At 43.7% G+C, this 18,991-nt stretch overlaps 1 protein-coding gene across 4 annotated transcripts in view; it reads right to left on the reverse strand.

Moving 5' to 3' along the window:
* The window catches only part of PLEKHM3 (pleckstrin homology domain containing M3), a 100,459-nt gene that overhangs the window by 58,391 nt on the left and 23,077 nt on the right, over positions 1-18,991 (reverse strand). For all 4 annotated transcript variants that reach the window (XR_011141819.1, XR_011141820.1, XM_068948096.1 and 1 more), the window contains exons 3-5: positions 17,991-18,926; positions 5,998-6,143; positions 86-279 (exon numbers count right to left, since the gene is read on the reverse strand). Coding sequence is in view for 2 of the 4 variants with exons in the window: in XM_068948096.1 (XP_068804197.1) it covers positions 86-279; positions 5,998-6,143; positions 17,991-18,926 (1,276 nt within the window). In the remaining 2 variants the exon portion in view is untranslated. The remainder of the gene's footprint in view (positions 1-85; positions 280-5,997; positions 6,144-17,990; positions 18,927-18,991) is intronic.

Raw genomic sequence — 18,991 nt, forward strand, 5'->3', positions numbered from 1 at the left:
TTGGATTGTGGGAACAAAACGGAAAAAAAAAATGACAAAACAAGGAAACTATATCCTTGTGCGGCATGTTGTCCTTGGTCCTTACCTTCTGCGCAGGTCTTCAGCCACTGCTGCTCTGCAGCTGAACAAATAGGCCCGGAGAGATTTTAGCTGCTGTCTCAGGCGGACAACAGTTGCCAGAGGTTCAACATGCTGGTACAACATGGGATTTTCCTGTTGGATGTCAATCAGTGGTTCCTCATACACATATTCCAGGAACTCTTTGGCTTGCTTTGATACCTGAAAAATAAAGCAACCAGTTTAGCCAGGCCTTCTTCTCAATTCTTTTTAAGTGGCTCTTCTCCTCTGTGCTCTGTCAGTCATTCTCTGCATCTGAAATGTTATTCTGTTACCAGATACAGGTGAAGACAAAGCTGAAAGAGATCTAACTGCCTCTGCTTATACCCAAGTCAAACTTCATCAAGCCTATCAAAGCAGAGTGTATGAGCTAATTGCTCATCCAAAGTACAGTGATATTTTCAGCCACACATACTTTCACTGCAGTGTAACATGCATACTAGATGTTCTCCAAGCCTAAAAACTATGATCAGTAAGGTTCTTGCCTGTTAATATTTTTGTTTGTTTGCTGTTTTCTTTTTGGCAAGAAAGAAAAGATCAAATAAGCGCAACATTAGAAAAGGAAAAAAAAGCATAACATTAGAAAAGGAAACATATACACTAAAAATAGTTGTACTGTACAGTTGTACTGTACTATCTCAGTGTAGAGAATTCTTGTGTTCTGTACTACTCCCGTTTCTTTCATTCTTAGCTACATGGTTAAAAAATAATAATCAGAAGCGCATCTACTCAGATATTTAAAAATACAGATAAACAAAATTGGCTTTTACTGGTGTTACTCATTCTCAATATTTCATCTGCAAGAAAATTTTCTTATGCCTTTTTCATGACAGTGCTCTGTTATATCTTCACCTGCAAAGAGCTACTGTAATTCTGATAAATTACTGAGACTTTCATTTTCACTAGAAAAGATACTCCTACTTCTGAGGTGAGGAGGACAAATTCCCTCTCATTCCTTACTTCTGCATTTTACCATAGCTGGAAAAGAGAAGATGAGATTTTCTGAAATGAACTGCAAACCACTTGAAACTGTGCTATATAGAAATACTACGGGTTCTGCAAGTCAATTAGTCCTCCTGAAGCTTTAAATCAGTGTTTACGTTGAGACAAGGCAAGGACAATTAAGCTAACTACTCTACCTTTTATGCGACTAACAAAAGGAGAAAGGGCACACCACAGTCTCCTCAGACTTAGGAAGTTATTTCCCTTCTGGTTCTATAAGATTGAAAGTACGTAAAAGCAATGTATGTCCTTATAAACAGCAGCACTTCCAGTAACAGAGCAAGCCTGAGACAGGAGTTACTAAGTATCTACAGGGAAAACTAGTCCTAACTGTAACCTTTTCACAATGCATAATAATAATATAATAAGTCACACCCAGGAGAGCCTTTCCACCAACTGCTACATAGATAATACAATGTATATTTTTAAATACCGCAGACCACAATTTCACAGACTTCCCAGGTCCAGGGAAGTCATACTGAACATATCACTTATTTCTATAAAACATCCCACTCGTTTCTCTCTCTCTCTCTCTCTTTTTTTTTAAGCAGTGCATGTACAAGGCATTGGGCTGCCTGAATGAAGGAACCGACAACATACTGTGTAATGAGCAGCACAGACAACTTGGATTTTGTAGAACAAAATTCTACAAATCCCAAATACGCCAAGAGTTCTAACATTAGCAATGCTGATGTTTTATTAGACACACTAATTGCAGTGCCCAGAAGAGAATGCAGTTAAACAACTACTTTCAAACTGCTTTTACGATCATTAAACAATTCAGCTGTACTATCTCAGCCATCTCCTGAAAACTGCCATATCCATAGTAAATATTAGTCCTCTTTCACTGATGGGCAAATTAAATCACAGATTCAGTGGTTCACTAGAAGCCACATGAATGCTCGGTATAGCCACTAGCACTGCACCTCCCACCGAGGCGTCATCCTTCAGCCCTGCCCTAGGACTGCCAGCACAACACTGCGGCGCTTGCTTACATGCTGTGCTAGAGGAAAGCCTGGAAACGCCAGAGTGTTCAGTTCAAATTTCAAGAGCAGTCAGGGAATACAGTCCCAAACACAAGAGGGTTTCCCAATTTCTGTCCTCTGCAGGACCTAGTGCTCAGCCTTGTCTTCGGAGTCCTACTTCTGTGCTCTGAACCCCTCCTGAAGTGATGGGCTGCCCCCCATCCACCTGCCCTGCTGCCTGGGATATGGGATCCCATCAGGGATATGGGATCCCATCAGCAAGATGGGATTACTGTCAGTAACTGTTTCACCCTGGCCCATGCATACTCATACCCCTGTATGGGGGAACCCTCCTAGGGCTGCAGTTCAGGGCCCAGAAACAAGAAAATGACAGAACTGAGGTCACCCGAGAGACTCTGCAATACACACACATTATGAGGCAAAATTTTAAATGACACGTGAATCTTTTTTTCCCCTATAGGAGCTGAACGTCATATTAGGATAGAGACTGGACAGAGAGCAGGTATTCTCCATCATTCATTGTGTAGCCCTATGCTCTACTTATTGCACAAATTCAGATCCCAAAGGACAAAGTATCACAGTGCAGCTCTGGTGGTGTACGGTCGGGGAGAGGGGAGAGCCTTTTTCTCTCCTTGCCAACAAAGCACCTGAGGAACAGTGACCACAGGAAAGTTGCTTTGCCTGACATCCCTGGCTGGCAGGTAGGTAGGTCTTGGTTCACTGTGTGCATGCATGACGCAGGCATGCAAGTCATGTAAAACGTTAACTCACATAACCAACCATGACAAAGTCACAAGAAGCTGAAACGAAGTCTTATAATGGGAAGGGTCATGCAGTCATAATAATTGAGCTTGCTACCAGCCAAGATATTAATACATGTATCAGCATACTTACAGCCTCCACATTTTCTGGGGAGACTAGCCCATCCCATTAAAATAAAACTAGCAGGAATGGGGAGATGCAAAGTGCAAAAAGGTTTTAGCCTTTAATGTCACACAAGGATGGATTCTAACATTTTCTGACTCTACTTTTCTAGAAGCTGCAGACTTGCACTTCAGAATTCAATTTACCAGAAGTCGGCCTCCCTTGAAGCCTTCCGGCACAGGAAGTTCATTTCCTGCTGTGTTTGTCTGGCATTTTGAACAAGCTGGAAGCCACCAGAACCAAACTGCTATACTTACTGGTTTTTGCATGTAAGCAGGGAAACCCATTGGCATAAGCAAAAGGAAGAAGGGATGTTCCCAAGACTGCCTCTTTCTTTTCGCTTCACACAAACACATGAAAAACACAAATATGGAAACAACAGAGAGACAGAAAATAAAAAAGTGAATTGGGGACTGAACTGCTGGTTTGGTTATGACAGAAGAAACATGCTTGAAGGTGAAGTTCTTCGAAACACCTTTAATTACAATCAAGGCGATTTTTCTTTTCTTAGCCGCATGCTTTCAGGTGTTAAGTGCATTGTTGCTTTTCAAGGTCCTGGGTATGGGAAGACACAATTCTGCAGATTTCTACTGCTTCTGTTTTTTCACTTCCCGTCTTGCCAAAAGCAGACAAGAACCTCTTCATTTGCAAAGCTTACTTAATTGTTGCAAGTTCACTTTACAGATGCTGTTTAGGTGTGGGGGAATCCATGCAACATGAAAAAGAAATGTGCTTAATCGCATTATATGACCATAAAAGCCCATGTCCTGGAGTATGTATCGGTGCTTACTTTGCCTGATATAGACACGACGGACTCCCGAGACCCCTGCAGAGAAGAAAGAGATGGCAGCGGGGAGGAGCGGGAAGGAGTGAAGTTTTTCAAATGCTTCATTCACTTTCCTTCCTCGGTGGACTGACAGGCACATTTTGGACTGTATGAAATACAGAAGCATTCAAAAACTTAAGCCCTGCTTCAGTTCTGGCCAGCAAATGTGGTTTGTGCCTGGAGCTGCTCCACTTCCAGGCATTACTGTACTACCTGTGAGGGGCAGGGCTGCGCGCTTAGGAGAAGCTCTGTTGTTCAGCTTCATTCTAGGATGTTGCTGGATAGCTTTGTGCAGGCACATTCACCAATTACGGGAGGTGAAATGCTAACAGATTAAGTGATCTTCCTTTGAAAATGAGCCCAAAGGAAATGGAAATTATTCATACCAAGATCACCTCAAGAAAGTAGAGCAAAATATTTGTCTTTGCCAAATCAGAGCATTTAATCAATACACTATTAAGGAATCATACAGCTTCATTACCATTAGTAAGTACTGCAGCCAGCACTAAGTTGCCTTTTAGACAACTCGGAGGAAACAGACATCACATCTTACCTCTGAATGGAGAGAGGAGATATAGATAAAAGCATATATATGCAGAGTTGAACAAAAAGGGGGAAAACAGCAGATTTCACAAAAGTAAAAAGATTTATCGTATACGTGGAGAGGAAGAAGCTGAAGAAATCCAACCAGTGATCTCAGCTCAGCTGCAACGTTGCCGCTTTGGCACGTGACCCCAACGCGACCCTCCATTCCCCCTCTAATAGTTGGGGATGATGTAGTGTTTTCCAACCTAAGGAATGGTGTTCCTTTCTTAAATCTATTCCTCTGAGTGCTTTGGCATAATCAGACATTGGTGCAAGTTTGGTCATGCCCCCAAACCACCTCACAACTGTTCTGCCTGTCTACAAAAAGTGCAAATTGATAATTTCTCACTATAATAATTACAGTGAATTTGATTTTCAATTGAAGCTTAAGCTTCAAAGTCTCATTTTGTTTTGTGCCTCAGCTGCCTATACCTAGACCACAGGAAGTGAGCACAGAGTATAGTACAGTTTTTACACCAAAAACAAAATAGTTTATTTTCTTTGCATTATCACCAATACCTTGATAGTGAGGTCTCTTTGCCTCACTATGCACTTTCTCCACGTCAGGACTAACTATACTGTCTTGGGCCAGCAAGTTTAGTACTTGGGAAAATCATCCAAAGAAAGAATTCTTCAATATTCATTCCCGGCTTCTAGGAAAAGGAGGTTTTTGGCCTCCACATGTAGGAGCTTTATAAACTCTGAAGAATTGTTCATTTCATGGCACAAGACTATCATTTTCCCAATGGCAGGCTCTGCCTACCTTTTAATAATCTCCTCTTCTGACAAATTTTCATCTTCAAGAGAGCTGCCTTTCCTCTAATAGGGCATTTACTGGTAATTTTTTCCTTTTCAAATAGCCCATAATAATAATATTCACAGACACAAAACATCAAACAGCCTCTTCTAACTGTTGCTGTTAGGTTTGAAGCTTTAGCATGGTCTATTTTCCTTATGAGTTTTTTGTTGTTTCAGCACATGCTCTCTGTGACAGCAAAGTAACACCGCTACCATGTTTGCTGGCATAATGCCTTGGGCCACGTACACAGTTGCCCCTACCAAACAACCTACCACCAAGGCAGCAGCAAACAGCAGATTACTGAAGTTAAAAAAGCTGTTTGTGTAACAAGTGAACAACTGTAGAATTTTCTCTTTACGTTATTTTTGGCTGCCTGGCCCAATTTGACAATTGCTGTCATGACATCTTTCTGGTGTGGCCTACTGGACTTTGCAAGCACCGCGTATGGGTTACACCAGTTTCCAGTGGGTCAGCATCAACAAGCAGTGCCAATCCAAGATAAACAGATGCCACCAAGGAGAGAAGAACGGCTGCTTCTGTGCAGGGAATGCCTTAGGCCTGACTAACGAAGTTGTAGTGACAGCACATCTTGTTGAAAGAGAGCAGATTCACCAGGACAGGCTCATTCTGGCTAGAGGGACAAAGCAGCTAGTATTAGCAGACAATACATTTAATCCTCTACCTGTTGTGATGTCTGTGTTTTGATTTAAACAGCAATTCAGTTCATTTGTTAGCAAATCAACCTGCAGGCGGATTACCTTGTATTTTGAAGTGTCCCAGTTATGAACAAGCCGAGCAGGGATGAGGAAGGTGTCATCCACGTGGCAGGTGCTGCAGTAATACCACCCGCTGTAGCTGCACACCTTGGCTTTCCCATTGGACAAGCCTATTGGGCGCTGACAGCCTGGGGAAAAGAGAGGGGAAAAGACTGAGTTTGTATACCATGCTAGAAGTGCACAATTGAGATGCACAAAGAAAATAAATTAACTGTTCCCCCATCTGACACTTTTTTTTTTAAACAACAAAGCACTTCTCATTCCCTAGAGATAAAGGAATAAATATCAATATTCTGCCACTAACATGGAAACAGCATACACTGACTTTAGCATCTAACATAAGAAAAAGAGTCAAAGGGTACTTAGCAGTTCTCAAGAAACAAAAGCAAAACACCTGCTGCAAGATGTCTCAACAACGGGCATTTAAAAGTCACCATCACCTGAAAACTATGACCTGAAGCTTAAATAGAAAACCCCAAACCAGGGAAGCATTGTGCACTCAGTCCAGACAGGCAGGCCTTTTCCCCACGGCCCAGAGGGGGCCGCAGCAGCTGCCTGGAGGAGCGTACACGACCTCCTGCTGCCAGCCAGGAAGGACGCTGAATTGGCAGGTAGGACTCAGCCAGGGCAAACCACAGCCAGACCACCAATAATAACTGTGAGTAACGGTCACATTAAGCATGAGTAGTCCGTGACTAGTAGCACTGAGGCAGCTCAGCTTCCTGGGTTTCTCTGCCTCGTGGCTGGATTACCCTGTGCCCTACGAGGTCTGAGGTCTGCCTGAAACTTTTTCCACAGCAGGATTGCTTGTCTCTTCCCATCTCCTCCTGGGTGGAGTCCCTGGGTGAAAAAAATGCAGTGCAAAGCTTCTCCTTTGGCTGGAAAGAACTAATTCAGATCTCTCTCCTTCACCTGACCACCTGCTCTCACAAAACATGTAGAAATGCAAGGTATTTGACACCTCCAGCTTTCTCTCAGCTGTGGTTAAAATGGGCCAACAGGTTCAAATAATATTAGAGAGGAAGGCTGGAAGACACACAGCACAGTCACATTCAACAACTTGTTAGGAAACAAGGCAAAAAATGTTTGGACAAAATATAATGAGATGTCTGTGGTTGTTATTAACACCTCTTTGACAAAGCACACACGATGGTACTTCTGCTTTTCCTTCAAATGCTAGCGTCCCCGTACGACACCTACAGCTACAGACACAATTAGCACCAAAGCCCCACTCTGGAACGCGTTGTACAATAAGACGGTCTCTGCTGCCGTTGGTTAGTAATCCTGATTAGCAGAATCACTGTACACCACTTCTAAGGCAAAACTATTAGTTACACTGCATTTTACAAGTAACAGTGTGCTTTTGTCAGTGTAACTGATTTTGTTTAGTGTAATTACATAACTTCTCCCAGTAAATGCATTTTTTCCCAAGTAGCATTTATTCTTACTTGGGGAGAGCTTGCAGCAGCTCAGCTACTCCAGGCACAAATTGAACTCCTCCTTCTCTCCATTATCTGATGCTACCATGTCCCTGCTGTGCAAATCAAAATAATAACTTGACCATTGATTCTCAACAATACACACAATCAAGAGAATCAGTGCAGGATATGTCCTATCTTTGTCCCTGTCTCGCTTATATTAAATGCATCTCTCTCCCTCCCTCTCATCAAATACTTTTCTCTCTCCTTTTTTTTTAAACTCAATATCATGCAATTTCTTGAAAAGGCAAATATATACGCAGTTCAGCTGATGCAAAAGATGCTTATGTTAATGTCTCCTTCTCTACTATTCATAAGATCAGATACAATCTAAACATATGTCTGAAGTGATATCATTCAAGAGACATAATAAAAAAGTGATATCTCATTTTAGCTAACAGAAAAACCAAATATTAGAATTAGAATTGTAAATTACTGTCATTGTAGAAATATTTTTTTTGTATGATAAATGGTGGCAGAACTTTTTGCAAAGCAGCATCTTCTGGACAGAAAGAGTGCCGGTATGCCTTTTATAAGGGTAAAGTCAATGCAAATAATTGGGCAGCACGTTACAAAAAAAGATAACCTATGACTGCCTTGGGACCAGAACTTAGGAGCCAATAACTTCATATTTCCCTTAGAGCAAAGCAAGCAGCTGCCTGCCTTCACTTTTTGTGTTCTTCTCTGTATTTAAAATAAGCAGATTCCTGGCTAGTCGGTCCTGCTCCAGTGTGCTGGCACAGATGAAGTTAGCAGGCATCCCTGGTAGCAAGCTCTGCAGCAGCGGACTGCAGTACATACAGAACTTCTAATTTTTAAAGTGCATTAACGCATAAAGGTGAAGGGCTTGAACAGCTGAAGAGACATGAAAAAACAGCCCTGTCTGCCTGCCTGACATGCCATCCTATTAGCCCTGGAAGATGCTCACAGAAGGTACACTGTTGCTATGGAACCCGTGTTTTTAAGAGCTCCGCAGAGGTAAATTTTGCCTCTCTGTAAAGGAAACACAGAAATATGCCCCCTTCTCTTCTCATAGAACAAGACGAAGAAATCTATGAAAGAGAGTGTTCCTCTTTCCCAAGCTAAATGGGAACAAGTTCTCAGAACAGGATAATATTTGCATTAGCAGTAGCTCAGCACAGCAAGGACTTGAGTGCTAGCCTTGCTAGAAGAACTAGTGAAGAGTCTGAATACTTCTCCTCACAAGTTGCCTCTGAATTTCAGATCACTGAAAAGCACTGAAGCATCAGTGTTTATACCTTGACTGGCTCCAGTTTTAGCCTTCGTTATATATACACCAAGCCCCTGAGGTTGGATGAAAGAGAGTGCAAAACGGCATGCAGGATTTTACCAGGTCAGTGTATTTGGAACGGGTGATGCAGTCCAAGAGGTAAAGCTATGACTGAATGAGACCGGTGTCTCCTAACTCAGTGCCATTAAAACCTTCATAAACATTCCCCACTAGCCAGCACTTAACTGCTGGTGAGGGCACAGGACACAGCACCGGTGTCACGTGACTGCCACAGCGCATTCCCTCTCGCTCCACAGGCTGCTGGTTTGTCATAGTACCCTGACTCCTACCAGCTAGAATGAAGGCAAGAATAAGCTAAACTCCATTTCTTTAGATTTGAAATGTCATCACTCTAAACTAAAATGCTTGCATTTGAGAAGTCACAATTTTAAGGCCTAATTTCTTGCAATCTCCTGGAGCCAGAAACACATTCTGGTCCACGGAGAGAGTTTCCTTGGGAGAGGAACACCAAAGCACAGAAGTGCTGAGGGGGCTTACCTCCTCCTCCCCCCCACCACGGATGGTTATGTCCAGCTCAAAAGGGCAGAAGTTCTCCTGGCTGAGGAGGGTCTTGGTGTGCAATCCTGGAAGACCTTCCTTTCAGGAAGAGTAGCTTTATAAAGAGAAGGACGTGGAAGAAGTTTCTACCCAAGCAGCACGCACCCCTCATTCTAGCCCTCCTCTGAGCCCACACTTGTTTCCTGGTTCCTCAGAAACACATTCTCACACAGTGTATTTTCCATTCCTCTTCATATCCTCAAGTAAATCATGTTCTGCAAAGCTATATAACATTTGTTTCTTAGATGACATTAGTCATCATTTAGATAACATTAGTTTCTTTTAGATGAGAATGTAGCACCTACCATACATTTTTCTTTACCTTACAGGCTTTGCTGTTTGAAAATCACCATCTTTTCCATTCCTATCTGTTGTGATTCATAATGATGGCTATTTCTACAGTCCTTTCAAATCAAGTTATCAAAGCACTGATTTTCTTTGATGTTATGCAGTTCAAAGTGATGTAGTGTGACAAACATATTTCTGTGGCATAGACCACTTATGCTACTTCGGTTTTTTAAGGTGGAAAAAAAAGAGCAAGTGAGAGAGAGGGAGAAGGAAGAGGAAGAAGGAATAGCTCAGGAAAATCCTTGGAAATCCTGCACTTATGTTCAGGAACATAAATTTGCCGTCACGTTTGCCAGAAGGGAAGACATTACCTTTTCCTTGCTTTAAACTCTTGAGGGTCCTTCCCAGTGAGAAGAGTCAGATATAGCAGACCACCTCAGAGAGGTCAATAGCACAACTCAACAAAAAGCTTGGAGTGGAGGAAGGGACCATTTCACGTTTGCAGAGAAAATACTTGCCTACAGCTGGAGAAAGCAACTCCCACAGAACAAGGGAAAAGCAGCTTAACTTTCACCAAGTCTCTCTCACCTATACCTACTGCTCACACAGATTATTATCCATCTAATAGCTGTGCAAAGGACTGGCAAACCCAGAGCCTAGAGCAGGAGAATACCACAAAATTTATTATTACCACAAAATCATACTTACCTAAAGGGTGTTGGAGAGCAAGCCAAACACAGAAGTGTAGCTGTATGTATACTGTTAGTAAAGTGAGGGAAGCAACAATCCCAAAACTTTCATCAAAGAAAACACACCAAAATAGCCTTGGAGTCAAGCAAGGAAAAGAGAGGTTGGAAAAAAGAGCAGCAACAAAGTGCTGCTGGGCACAGATGAATCTCCCTCAACAACATCTCTGAGCAGAGCTGGAGCATCAACATCAAGAGGCTCATCTCCACGTGCTAACACTTTGTGAGGAAAGTACTACACAAGATGCGGTGAAAAAGTCACAACAGGCCTCTCTCCTTGACTTAAGGTAGAGGCAGGGGATCCTAGGGAAGAGGAACCCAAAACACATGGATACAATTCCTCTTCTGCCAAGTGCAGGGAATACCACTGCTGCCACTTTCAGGATGTTGTGATGTGCTCAATTTCAACAGTGATGGCAGACGCATACAACTATTTTTTATCCAGATGCCTATTTCTTTAAACTTTTAGCAAGAAGAGCCTGGAGTAGCTCCATAGCGAAACAGAGAAAGTGAAAGACCAAACTAAAATTAAGTACCCAACTGTTTTCCTTATTCAATAAAGTTCCTTGCTCAGTATCAAGAAAAAGCAACTCTCTCATGATTGTGTACAATAATTAAATCTGTGACAGATTAGCTTAGAAGCTAATTCATTTAGAAACAACATAAAATATGAAGAAAAGATAATGACTCAGAGACTTCAAAAGGCTTTCAGTTTGATATAGTCATAAAACAACATAAGCAGAAGCACAGCAACAAATTTTCAGCGTTAAATCTGACGTACAACATTTCTCTAGCTGCTCAGCAAAAACAGAATAAGAAGGTGAGAATCACTTCAGGTTCAGGCTGTATTTTTTTTGTGCATCTGCCTCAGTTCACTCCACCACGGGAAAACCCAAACCCACATGGAAGAAAGAGACTAACAAGCCAGCTCAGTCCCCAATACATTTCATGCTATTCGTTTTCTGTACGTTTGTTCTGTGAGATGTTCCCTCCTCTTATGCCTACGCAGGTTTGAATTTGCACCTACGCTTTGTCCCTTTCCCAGAATTAGTTTTCTTCCAAAGTAATTCTCTTTCTAAAGAAATTATCAAAACTCTTATACCTCCAAAGAAAGTCTGGCCCTCTACTCACCTTTGCCTACTTTTCTATGAGCCTCTTACTAACTTTATCAAAAAAAAGCTAACAGATTAAACATAGAACATTTTCTCTGTTGAAGCCATGTGGGTTTGACCCTATCCAGTTACAATTATCTAAGCAATATACAAATCTCACTTCAATTGTTGTCTAAATCAGCTTCCCCAGAAATCAGGAAGGGTTCAGTGGTCCCCAGTTCCCAGCCTCAATTTTTTTAATAGACTCCAAAGGATGGACCCAACCCTCCTGAGTCAGTGGAAACTTTCTGACTATTAGAAAGAGCTCAGGACTAAGCCCTGAATTAACAGCCTTCCCATCTTCGATTATTGCCATTTAAAGATACAATGCATAGCCCTGTCTCTGCTATCTTGTGCAGTCCCTCTCAGCTAACTTCAGCCTCTCTGTCTGGGCTGGCTGGCGATGGGCTCCGGTCTAGGCTGGGGAGATAGTCCTGTCCAGAGAGTGATCCATCCCAGCCTATTCCTAACATCTCTCACATACTGTGCAGAGCATCTCTCCAAGGCAGATGAGATGAATCATCCCCTAGGCACCCAGGCCTTCTTCCAATCAGTGAAGACTGGATTAGCCTAGACATCTAGTATTTAGGTTGCTAGGGTTAGGTGATGTAAACAACACCCTTTACGTCAGTCATGCTGAGCATACAGAACCATGAAACTATCCAAGAAGACAAGGAATTTTTCAAGCACCCTTGAAACCTGCCAGGAGAAATACATAGATCTCTTCAGCCAAGCCATTTGCAGCGGGTGTTCTGCCCACAAGGCTGAGGCAAAGAAAACACCCACTGAGGATTACAAAGGGCGTGCCAGGGTGCAGGGCAGGCACCAAGCTGGCCAGGTACTCATCTAAACTGCCCTTCTGGGCAAGAGCAGGCCAGCTCCAAACCAAATCCTATGAAGAGGAAAATCTCTCTTTGCTAAGGAGTCAGCCAGCTCCCAGGAAGATGAAGGACCTAACTTCTACCAACTTAGACAAAGCTAATCTTTTTGACTGCCATTTTTGACAGTCAACTCATTTTAAAACTGGACTGAAGGGCTCACTTTCCTTACTTCTAAAAATCAGATGGCTTCTGTGATCCTAACTGATCACAAGTAACAGGTTTAATCAACTGAAGCAAACAGGAGAGACATTACACAATATCTTCTCATCTCTTGCCAACAGTAGCCGCCGCAGAGCGAAGGCACCGTGGAACACTGACCTCGTGCTTCTAACATGCAGGTTTACTTCAAATGAAGCATCCCCCGTTATACAAATTCTGGTCACCCTTGGCTGGAAACTTCCCCATCCCTCCTCCCAAGAGGTCAGGAGACTTGTTTAGCCATGGTGTTATCTTCCAAACAATAGCTTAGCCGCAGACAATGGTTTTTTGCTCAATTGGTTTTGTCTAACAAAGAGCAAGGTAAGAGTTTAAAAATACCACTGCTATCAATGGAAGTTTCACTTCTGAATACATTGAAATAGGGCCTGAAAGTCACATACAGGACTGGAGGACCGTGGTCTAAAGTGAATATACCTGAACAACACAGCCATTACAACGCAACACACGTTCTCAAAGGATATTACAGCATCTCAAACACAAGGAAGGCAAAAAGCTGCTGAAGTCACAGAACGAGGAGAGAGGAACTGAAATGAAACCAAGTACAAAATAAGTAAGCACAATCCTAAGTGCCCAGGACAGGTGAGGGCAATTGCTCTCTGGGACTAGTAAAGTCATAAGAATAGAGTGCTGACAGCTTTCCGAAGGACCTTCTGGTATTTTGTTATTGTGCTAAGTTTGCTAAGATTTGTCCCCTAGCATTTTTATTTCAGCGACTTGCTGCCACCAAACAAGTGTTGTTCATGACAATTCATGAAGTATTTGTTAAATTCAAGGAAGGAGCACCTATACTTTTCAGCTATCTGGCTTTTTCTGACAAGCTGGACTAGTCAGTGTGGCATCTGTATCACTAAAGTGCCTAATCTTTCTAAGAAAACACACTTGTTGGCGTGAAGGCTATAAGGAAAACACTTACTTTTGTGAGGAAAAAAGGGACGTTTACTTTTACTGAAGATGGAACTGGTTTCAGACTAGTGGGATTAGGGAAACCAGAAAGACTGCACGAGCTGGGCACGTTGCACCAGACTCTTCCGATATACACATATGATCACGGCACTGGAGGCAGAGGGACACCTTCAAAGCCAACAACTTTGCACCTGCTGCTCAATTTGACAAGGCTGCAGGTTCGGTTCAGCCAGACAAGTCAACGGAGCCCTAACAGCAGTATTTCTCCTCTTGGTAAGTGAGGAGGAAAGGAGAAAGCAGGGAAGGAAAGACAGAAAGCACCCCAGATCAGGAGCAAGACAAGCAACACAAAAGACAAAGACATGTGGAGCACATTTTGCAGAAGGCAGAAACTCCCAGGTCCATTAGGACTTGCCGTCTAAGCAGCAAGCGATCCTGGCAGACACAACCAACTTCCCTGAAAAATGTTTGTTTGTTTTAGTAAAGTACAGGGAGAGAAACAGCAAAAGGTGAAAGGAAAGAATGACATCAAAACAACAGGAGCGAGGCAAAAACAGGATGCAAAGGGAAAGGTCGTTTGTCTTCCCCATTTATGGAAAAGTGAAGGCATGAGCCAAGGGAATAGCAAAAGTGCCACTGGGGAGATTTGCTTCTGAAGCCCCCAGGAGCAATGCCTGCCTTTCCCCACAAGCCCACAGGAGCACACGGATGGCCAGACAGGGAGATAGGACAGCCACCGGAGCGCTCACCACTGGCCACTGCTGTCTGGAAGATGCTGCACTTGTCAAATAACATGGTTTGATGGAAGACACCTCATCCCAAATTCCTAACCTGGTCAGTTGGGGGATTTCTCTTGAATCTAGATTAAATAAATTCATAAAAAATAAAACCTATAAAAACTACCCTATCATGATGCATGTCTCTCATAAGCTACATATTAAAAAACAAATCACAAAACCCAATATTTATCAGCTTGAACTCACCACCAGCTTTCACTTCATATCCACGTGAGGGTATGGGGCAGGTCTCCCCAAAGTCTCACCTGAGCAGACCAACGCTCACAAATGTCCCACTTGCTCAGAGCCCCAAGCACTCCCCACGGGAACACAGATATACCGTGTGCAATAGCAACAGGATGAGATCAAGCCTGCTGCTACGTGAACCGTATGTGAAGGACAGAGAAGGCTGCCATTCTGGTGCCACCAGTTTCTAGCTCCCACCACTTTCCAAAAAATATTACTGTTCCAAGACAAAATCACAAATAACGGCAGCAAAGGTAAAAAGGTTTATAACAACACGCCTCTCCACTGTTAATCAGTGGCCTATTCATTCATCTTCGGAAATCACGAGAAATAACATCCTGCCTTCTGCAACACGAGAGTTAGAAACGTGGGGAAAAGTTTCTATCTGATGGCCAAGCAAAGGAAAACTTTTTTCAAGCTACCCTTCTGACCCCAGCGTATCAACAGGTTGTCCCCCCTGCCCTATGACCATATCTGACACCACCGCCCTGGCTTATACAGTGAGTTGAAAAGTGCTAGCCAGACTCCAAGATAAACTTGTCAACAGCAAGGCACAGACACTGGCATTCTTCCCTACCTGCCTGTGAGTGTCAGCTGTTTGTCTGCGAGCAGTCCCTTGAAAAGCTTTTTCAGAAAGAGAAAGGGAACAGGGGATGCAGAGGGCAATTCAAACAGAGAAGTGGGGAGGGGAACCCCACAAAGACTGCAAAGAGGAGTTTAAAAAAAAAAAAAGTCCCCATCAGGTCCTCCCAACAACCTTCTTTATCAGAGGTTCATTGTCAATCAATTAGCCAAGGCAGCAGGGGTCTGCAGGAAGGGGGGTAGCTCGAGAGACAATGGTCTGCCCTGTTGTATTACTATTTAATCACTTTTCCTAAACAAATAAAGCAGCCCTGAGGTGCTGTCATGTCAAGGGAATTTATAACAAAAAACCCCTTCATTTTTCATTGGTCATTACTTTTCCTTCCCTCCCACCCCTGCAGGACTAGAGAGGGTTATTACTGTAGCCTTAAGTTCCATCTTTGTGTTGCTTGCCTTTGATTCCCACTCGGACCTTGCCACTTTCTGGCACTAATTTGTCAGGCTGAACAAAGGAGGGATTTGTACCTCCTGTAAGGTCTCAATTAGGAAAAGCTTCTGCTGTATTATGTGCCATTGGGACAGGACACAAAGACGGTAATTACAGGAATTTGCACTAAATGGCTGAAGAATTCACAGCAAAACTTTTCTTCCTCCCCCCTGTCCTTTTCCAAGCTTACCCCTCCCAGCAGCCCTGGGGAAAACCACTCTCAATGCCTGCAAGATGTAATTACCAACAGCAGGCCCCTTAGGTTAAACAGCAGCCCACGCAGGGGAACAGCACAAACTGCCTGCAGGGAGCAAGGTGCAAGGAGAGAGCCTCAGCTTGGTGGTGTGCCTCCAGAGTCTGTCTCCTCAGCACAAGCTTTTCTGAGCTGGACAAGATTTCCTCTCCTCAGGTAGCGAATCCCATTGACCTGCTTCTCACAGGCTCTCTGCAAGTCATGTTTCTCTGCACGAGAGCTTTTGTTCAGTATTGTACACTGAAAGAAGCTCACAGGAGCACTGGGAATGCCTCATATATAAGTTCATCACAAAAAAATTTCCTGCAACTCCAGCAGTCAGAGCACTTTATCTCTGTGGGGTACACACAAGTGAGTGCAGATGAGTCCCAAGTTTGGGAGAGGAAATTCACCCTTTTCCACATAAAATTCTGCTTCCATACTACATAATGCAAGACTAACCTCCTTTCACATTAGAGACAAGGGGGGTTTTGTTGCTGTTCTGGGGTCTGATCCTGCTTTTTAGGAGACCATTGACAATGCTCACTTGAAACTCTCCTGGATCTCAGACAGAGGATGGAAGAAAATGACAAAATCTTTCTCTACTGACCTTCGAATGAAAAGAAATAAGGAGACAGGAATAAAGTTTGAATGGAATCTGGGACGTTACCTTAAATTGAGGCTGTTAATTCTGCTGTCTTCTGGAGTTTCACAAAGCCAATCTGCTGGGTAACACACCAGGCTGGATCCATCTTGGGGACTTTTATCCGAACCATTCCCAGAGTCTCCCTGCCGTTTTCATTCTCACAACTACCATTAAAGGTAAGACATCACTTTGTCCCCATTTTACAGGCAGCAGATATTTTTAAAGTGCTTAAGTGCCCAATGGTGTTCAGGTGATCAAAGCTATTGAAGTAGCTAGGCACCTTAGCTTTCAGCAGGAGCTTGGCACATAGTTACTCCCACAAACACTACACGTGACCAGGCGGGTCCTGTGCACCATGGAGAGCTGAGCAGGAGGAACATCTGCAGGTGACTAATGGGGAGAGAGAGAGATGAACCCAGCTGCACCTGCAGGCAGCCCCGCAGGCAGCCTACTGCTCCTAGGGGATCAGGTCTCCCCCAGCAGGGACTCAAGGCCAGCCAGCAGGCCCTGGGCCTGCACAGCCTCGCACCACACTTCCCCAGAGCCACGTGTACAGCCAGAGCAACAAGGGACCGCCACATCCGACAGCTCCCCCACCCCAGGGCAGAGCGGATAGTAACAAAATAGCTAGTAGCTTCCGTAACAAAATGGGAAAACCCTTCTAAAAAGCTGTTTTTGATGCAGCTGACAGTTACTAAGCGCATGTAACTCAAGCCAGCCTCAGAGCACAATTTGGGCACAAAGTACCCTTGCCAAAGTAAAAGGACAATGAACTGCATTTACATGGGTCCCTTCTATTTCCACTTCACTCCCCAACAGAATAAAAACATGCTTTTGTTTTGGACTAGGGTCAGCATTCACATGAACTAAGATTTTGGTTAAGAACAATTAGATGCAGATGCTTAAGGTCATGTTTTCACCTCTGCCTCAAGAGAAGAAATAAGCAGATAAGCTCATGCCTGAACATCAGTGCTAGAACACACATAGCCAAATGACAGTATTTCAGGGAAGCATATACATACAGGCTTTGAGGAGTCTCCCTAGAAGGCTCAGAGCTGAACTTGGGCCCCAAAAAGGACTTGGGAGGGAGACAGTAACAAAAGGAAACAAAAGTGCTTGAAGTGGGAAAGTTGTAATAGCCAGAATTCAAATCCCTTTGATTTCGGACCACCCTTCCAGTGGCCTGAAGCAGAGAAGAGCTCTGTTATCCTGTAATGAAGCCCTGGCCCATTCAGTGCTGTATCCTACATGTGCAGGACCTAGCGTTTCACAACTGCTCAAACACTGCTGAATTCCCAAACATCTCATAGGCTTTTCTCCCCATTTTTCAGAGAGCAAGAAAAGGCTAACACATCAAAGTGCCCATGGCCATAGATGAAGGAAGGGACCAGCTTTATGCTGCTAAAATACATGCAAGCTCTTCCAAGGGATTTTTTTCCTCTTTTCCTGGACAAGGGGAGTGGGTGCTGATTGTACAGTTCAGTTGCTTACCTGCACACTTGAAACTCTGAACTGTGAGCCCTCTCTCTAGCGACAACGTGGTCAGGATGCTCAGGAAGCTGGTGGTCACAGACTGGCGCTTGCTCTTTCTAAAATCTTTTCCAAAAGGTCGATCACCAGGTTTGTTCCTAAGCGTGACTTGCAGGTCCTGACCTAAATTTCTAGTAGCATTGGCTGCTGCTCGCAGCGCCTCCATCCACTCCTGGGCCCTCTGACGGGTCTCTGCACGCAGGCGGAGGACATCTTGAGGGAAAATGATCTGAAAGCAGGAGTCACAGCCATCCTGAGTATCTGTCTGGACCGACAAGCACACATCAACGTTGTAGCTCAGCAGAGGGTCTTCATCAAGCCTACCCGGTTGGAATGCCATGAGATAAGATCTGTTCAAGACAAATGTAAATGCCTTCCAGTTATTCTGGAGAGTCAACCTATAAAGAGTCCCTGATTTGAGAATATTTTGGTACTCTTTAGGGTTTTCAGTCAAATTCATGGACAGAAAAAGCTCCATAGGCTTCTCTAGCAATCCATTGGTTTGAGGAAGGGCATTATTATCATCAGGCTTTGGCACATTCTCCAGCTTCTCTTGCTGTCTCATGAAAGTCGGTACGGAGGCACGCACCACTTCCCAGAGTTTTTGCCCCCAGTCCAAAGCCTCCCATGAGGACTCTGCCTTCAGCTGTAGCTGCGAGTTGTCTGACAGAACAGTGTCCACCACCTTGGTTTCGATGCTACCAGTAACAGTGACCCTTTGAAAATGCATGAGCGGATACACTGTGGGAAGAGTCTGATTGCCACTGCTGTCCAGACAATACAGGTACAGTTCGTACGGGGAGAGCTCAGCATAACAGGTTTGCCAGTAGCTGTCATTGTCCCTTCTAATTTCTAAGTATCCCTTCTTCAGAATATTTGGGAACGTTGGCTTGTGTTCTGGAAGACATAAAATGAAAACATAACTGTTAATTCTTTTCAAATGAATTGTTTCACACTGTTAA

This window comes from Struthio camelus, chromosome 6, assembly GCF_040807025.1.
Source record: "Struthio camelus isolate bStrCam1 chromosome 6, bStrCam1.hap1, whole genome shotgun sequence".
Lineage (NCBI taxonomy): Eukaryota > Metazoa > Chordata > Aves > Struthioniformes > Struthionidae > Struthio > Struthio camelus.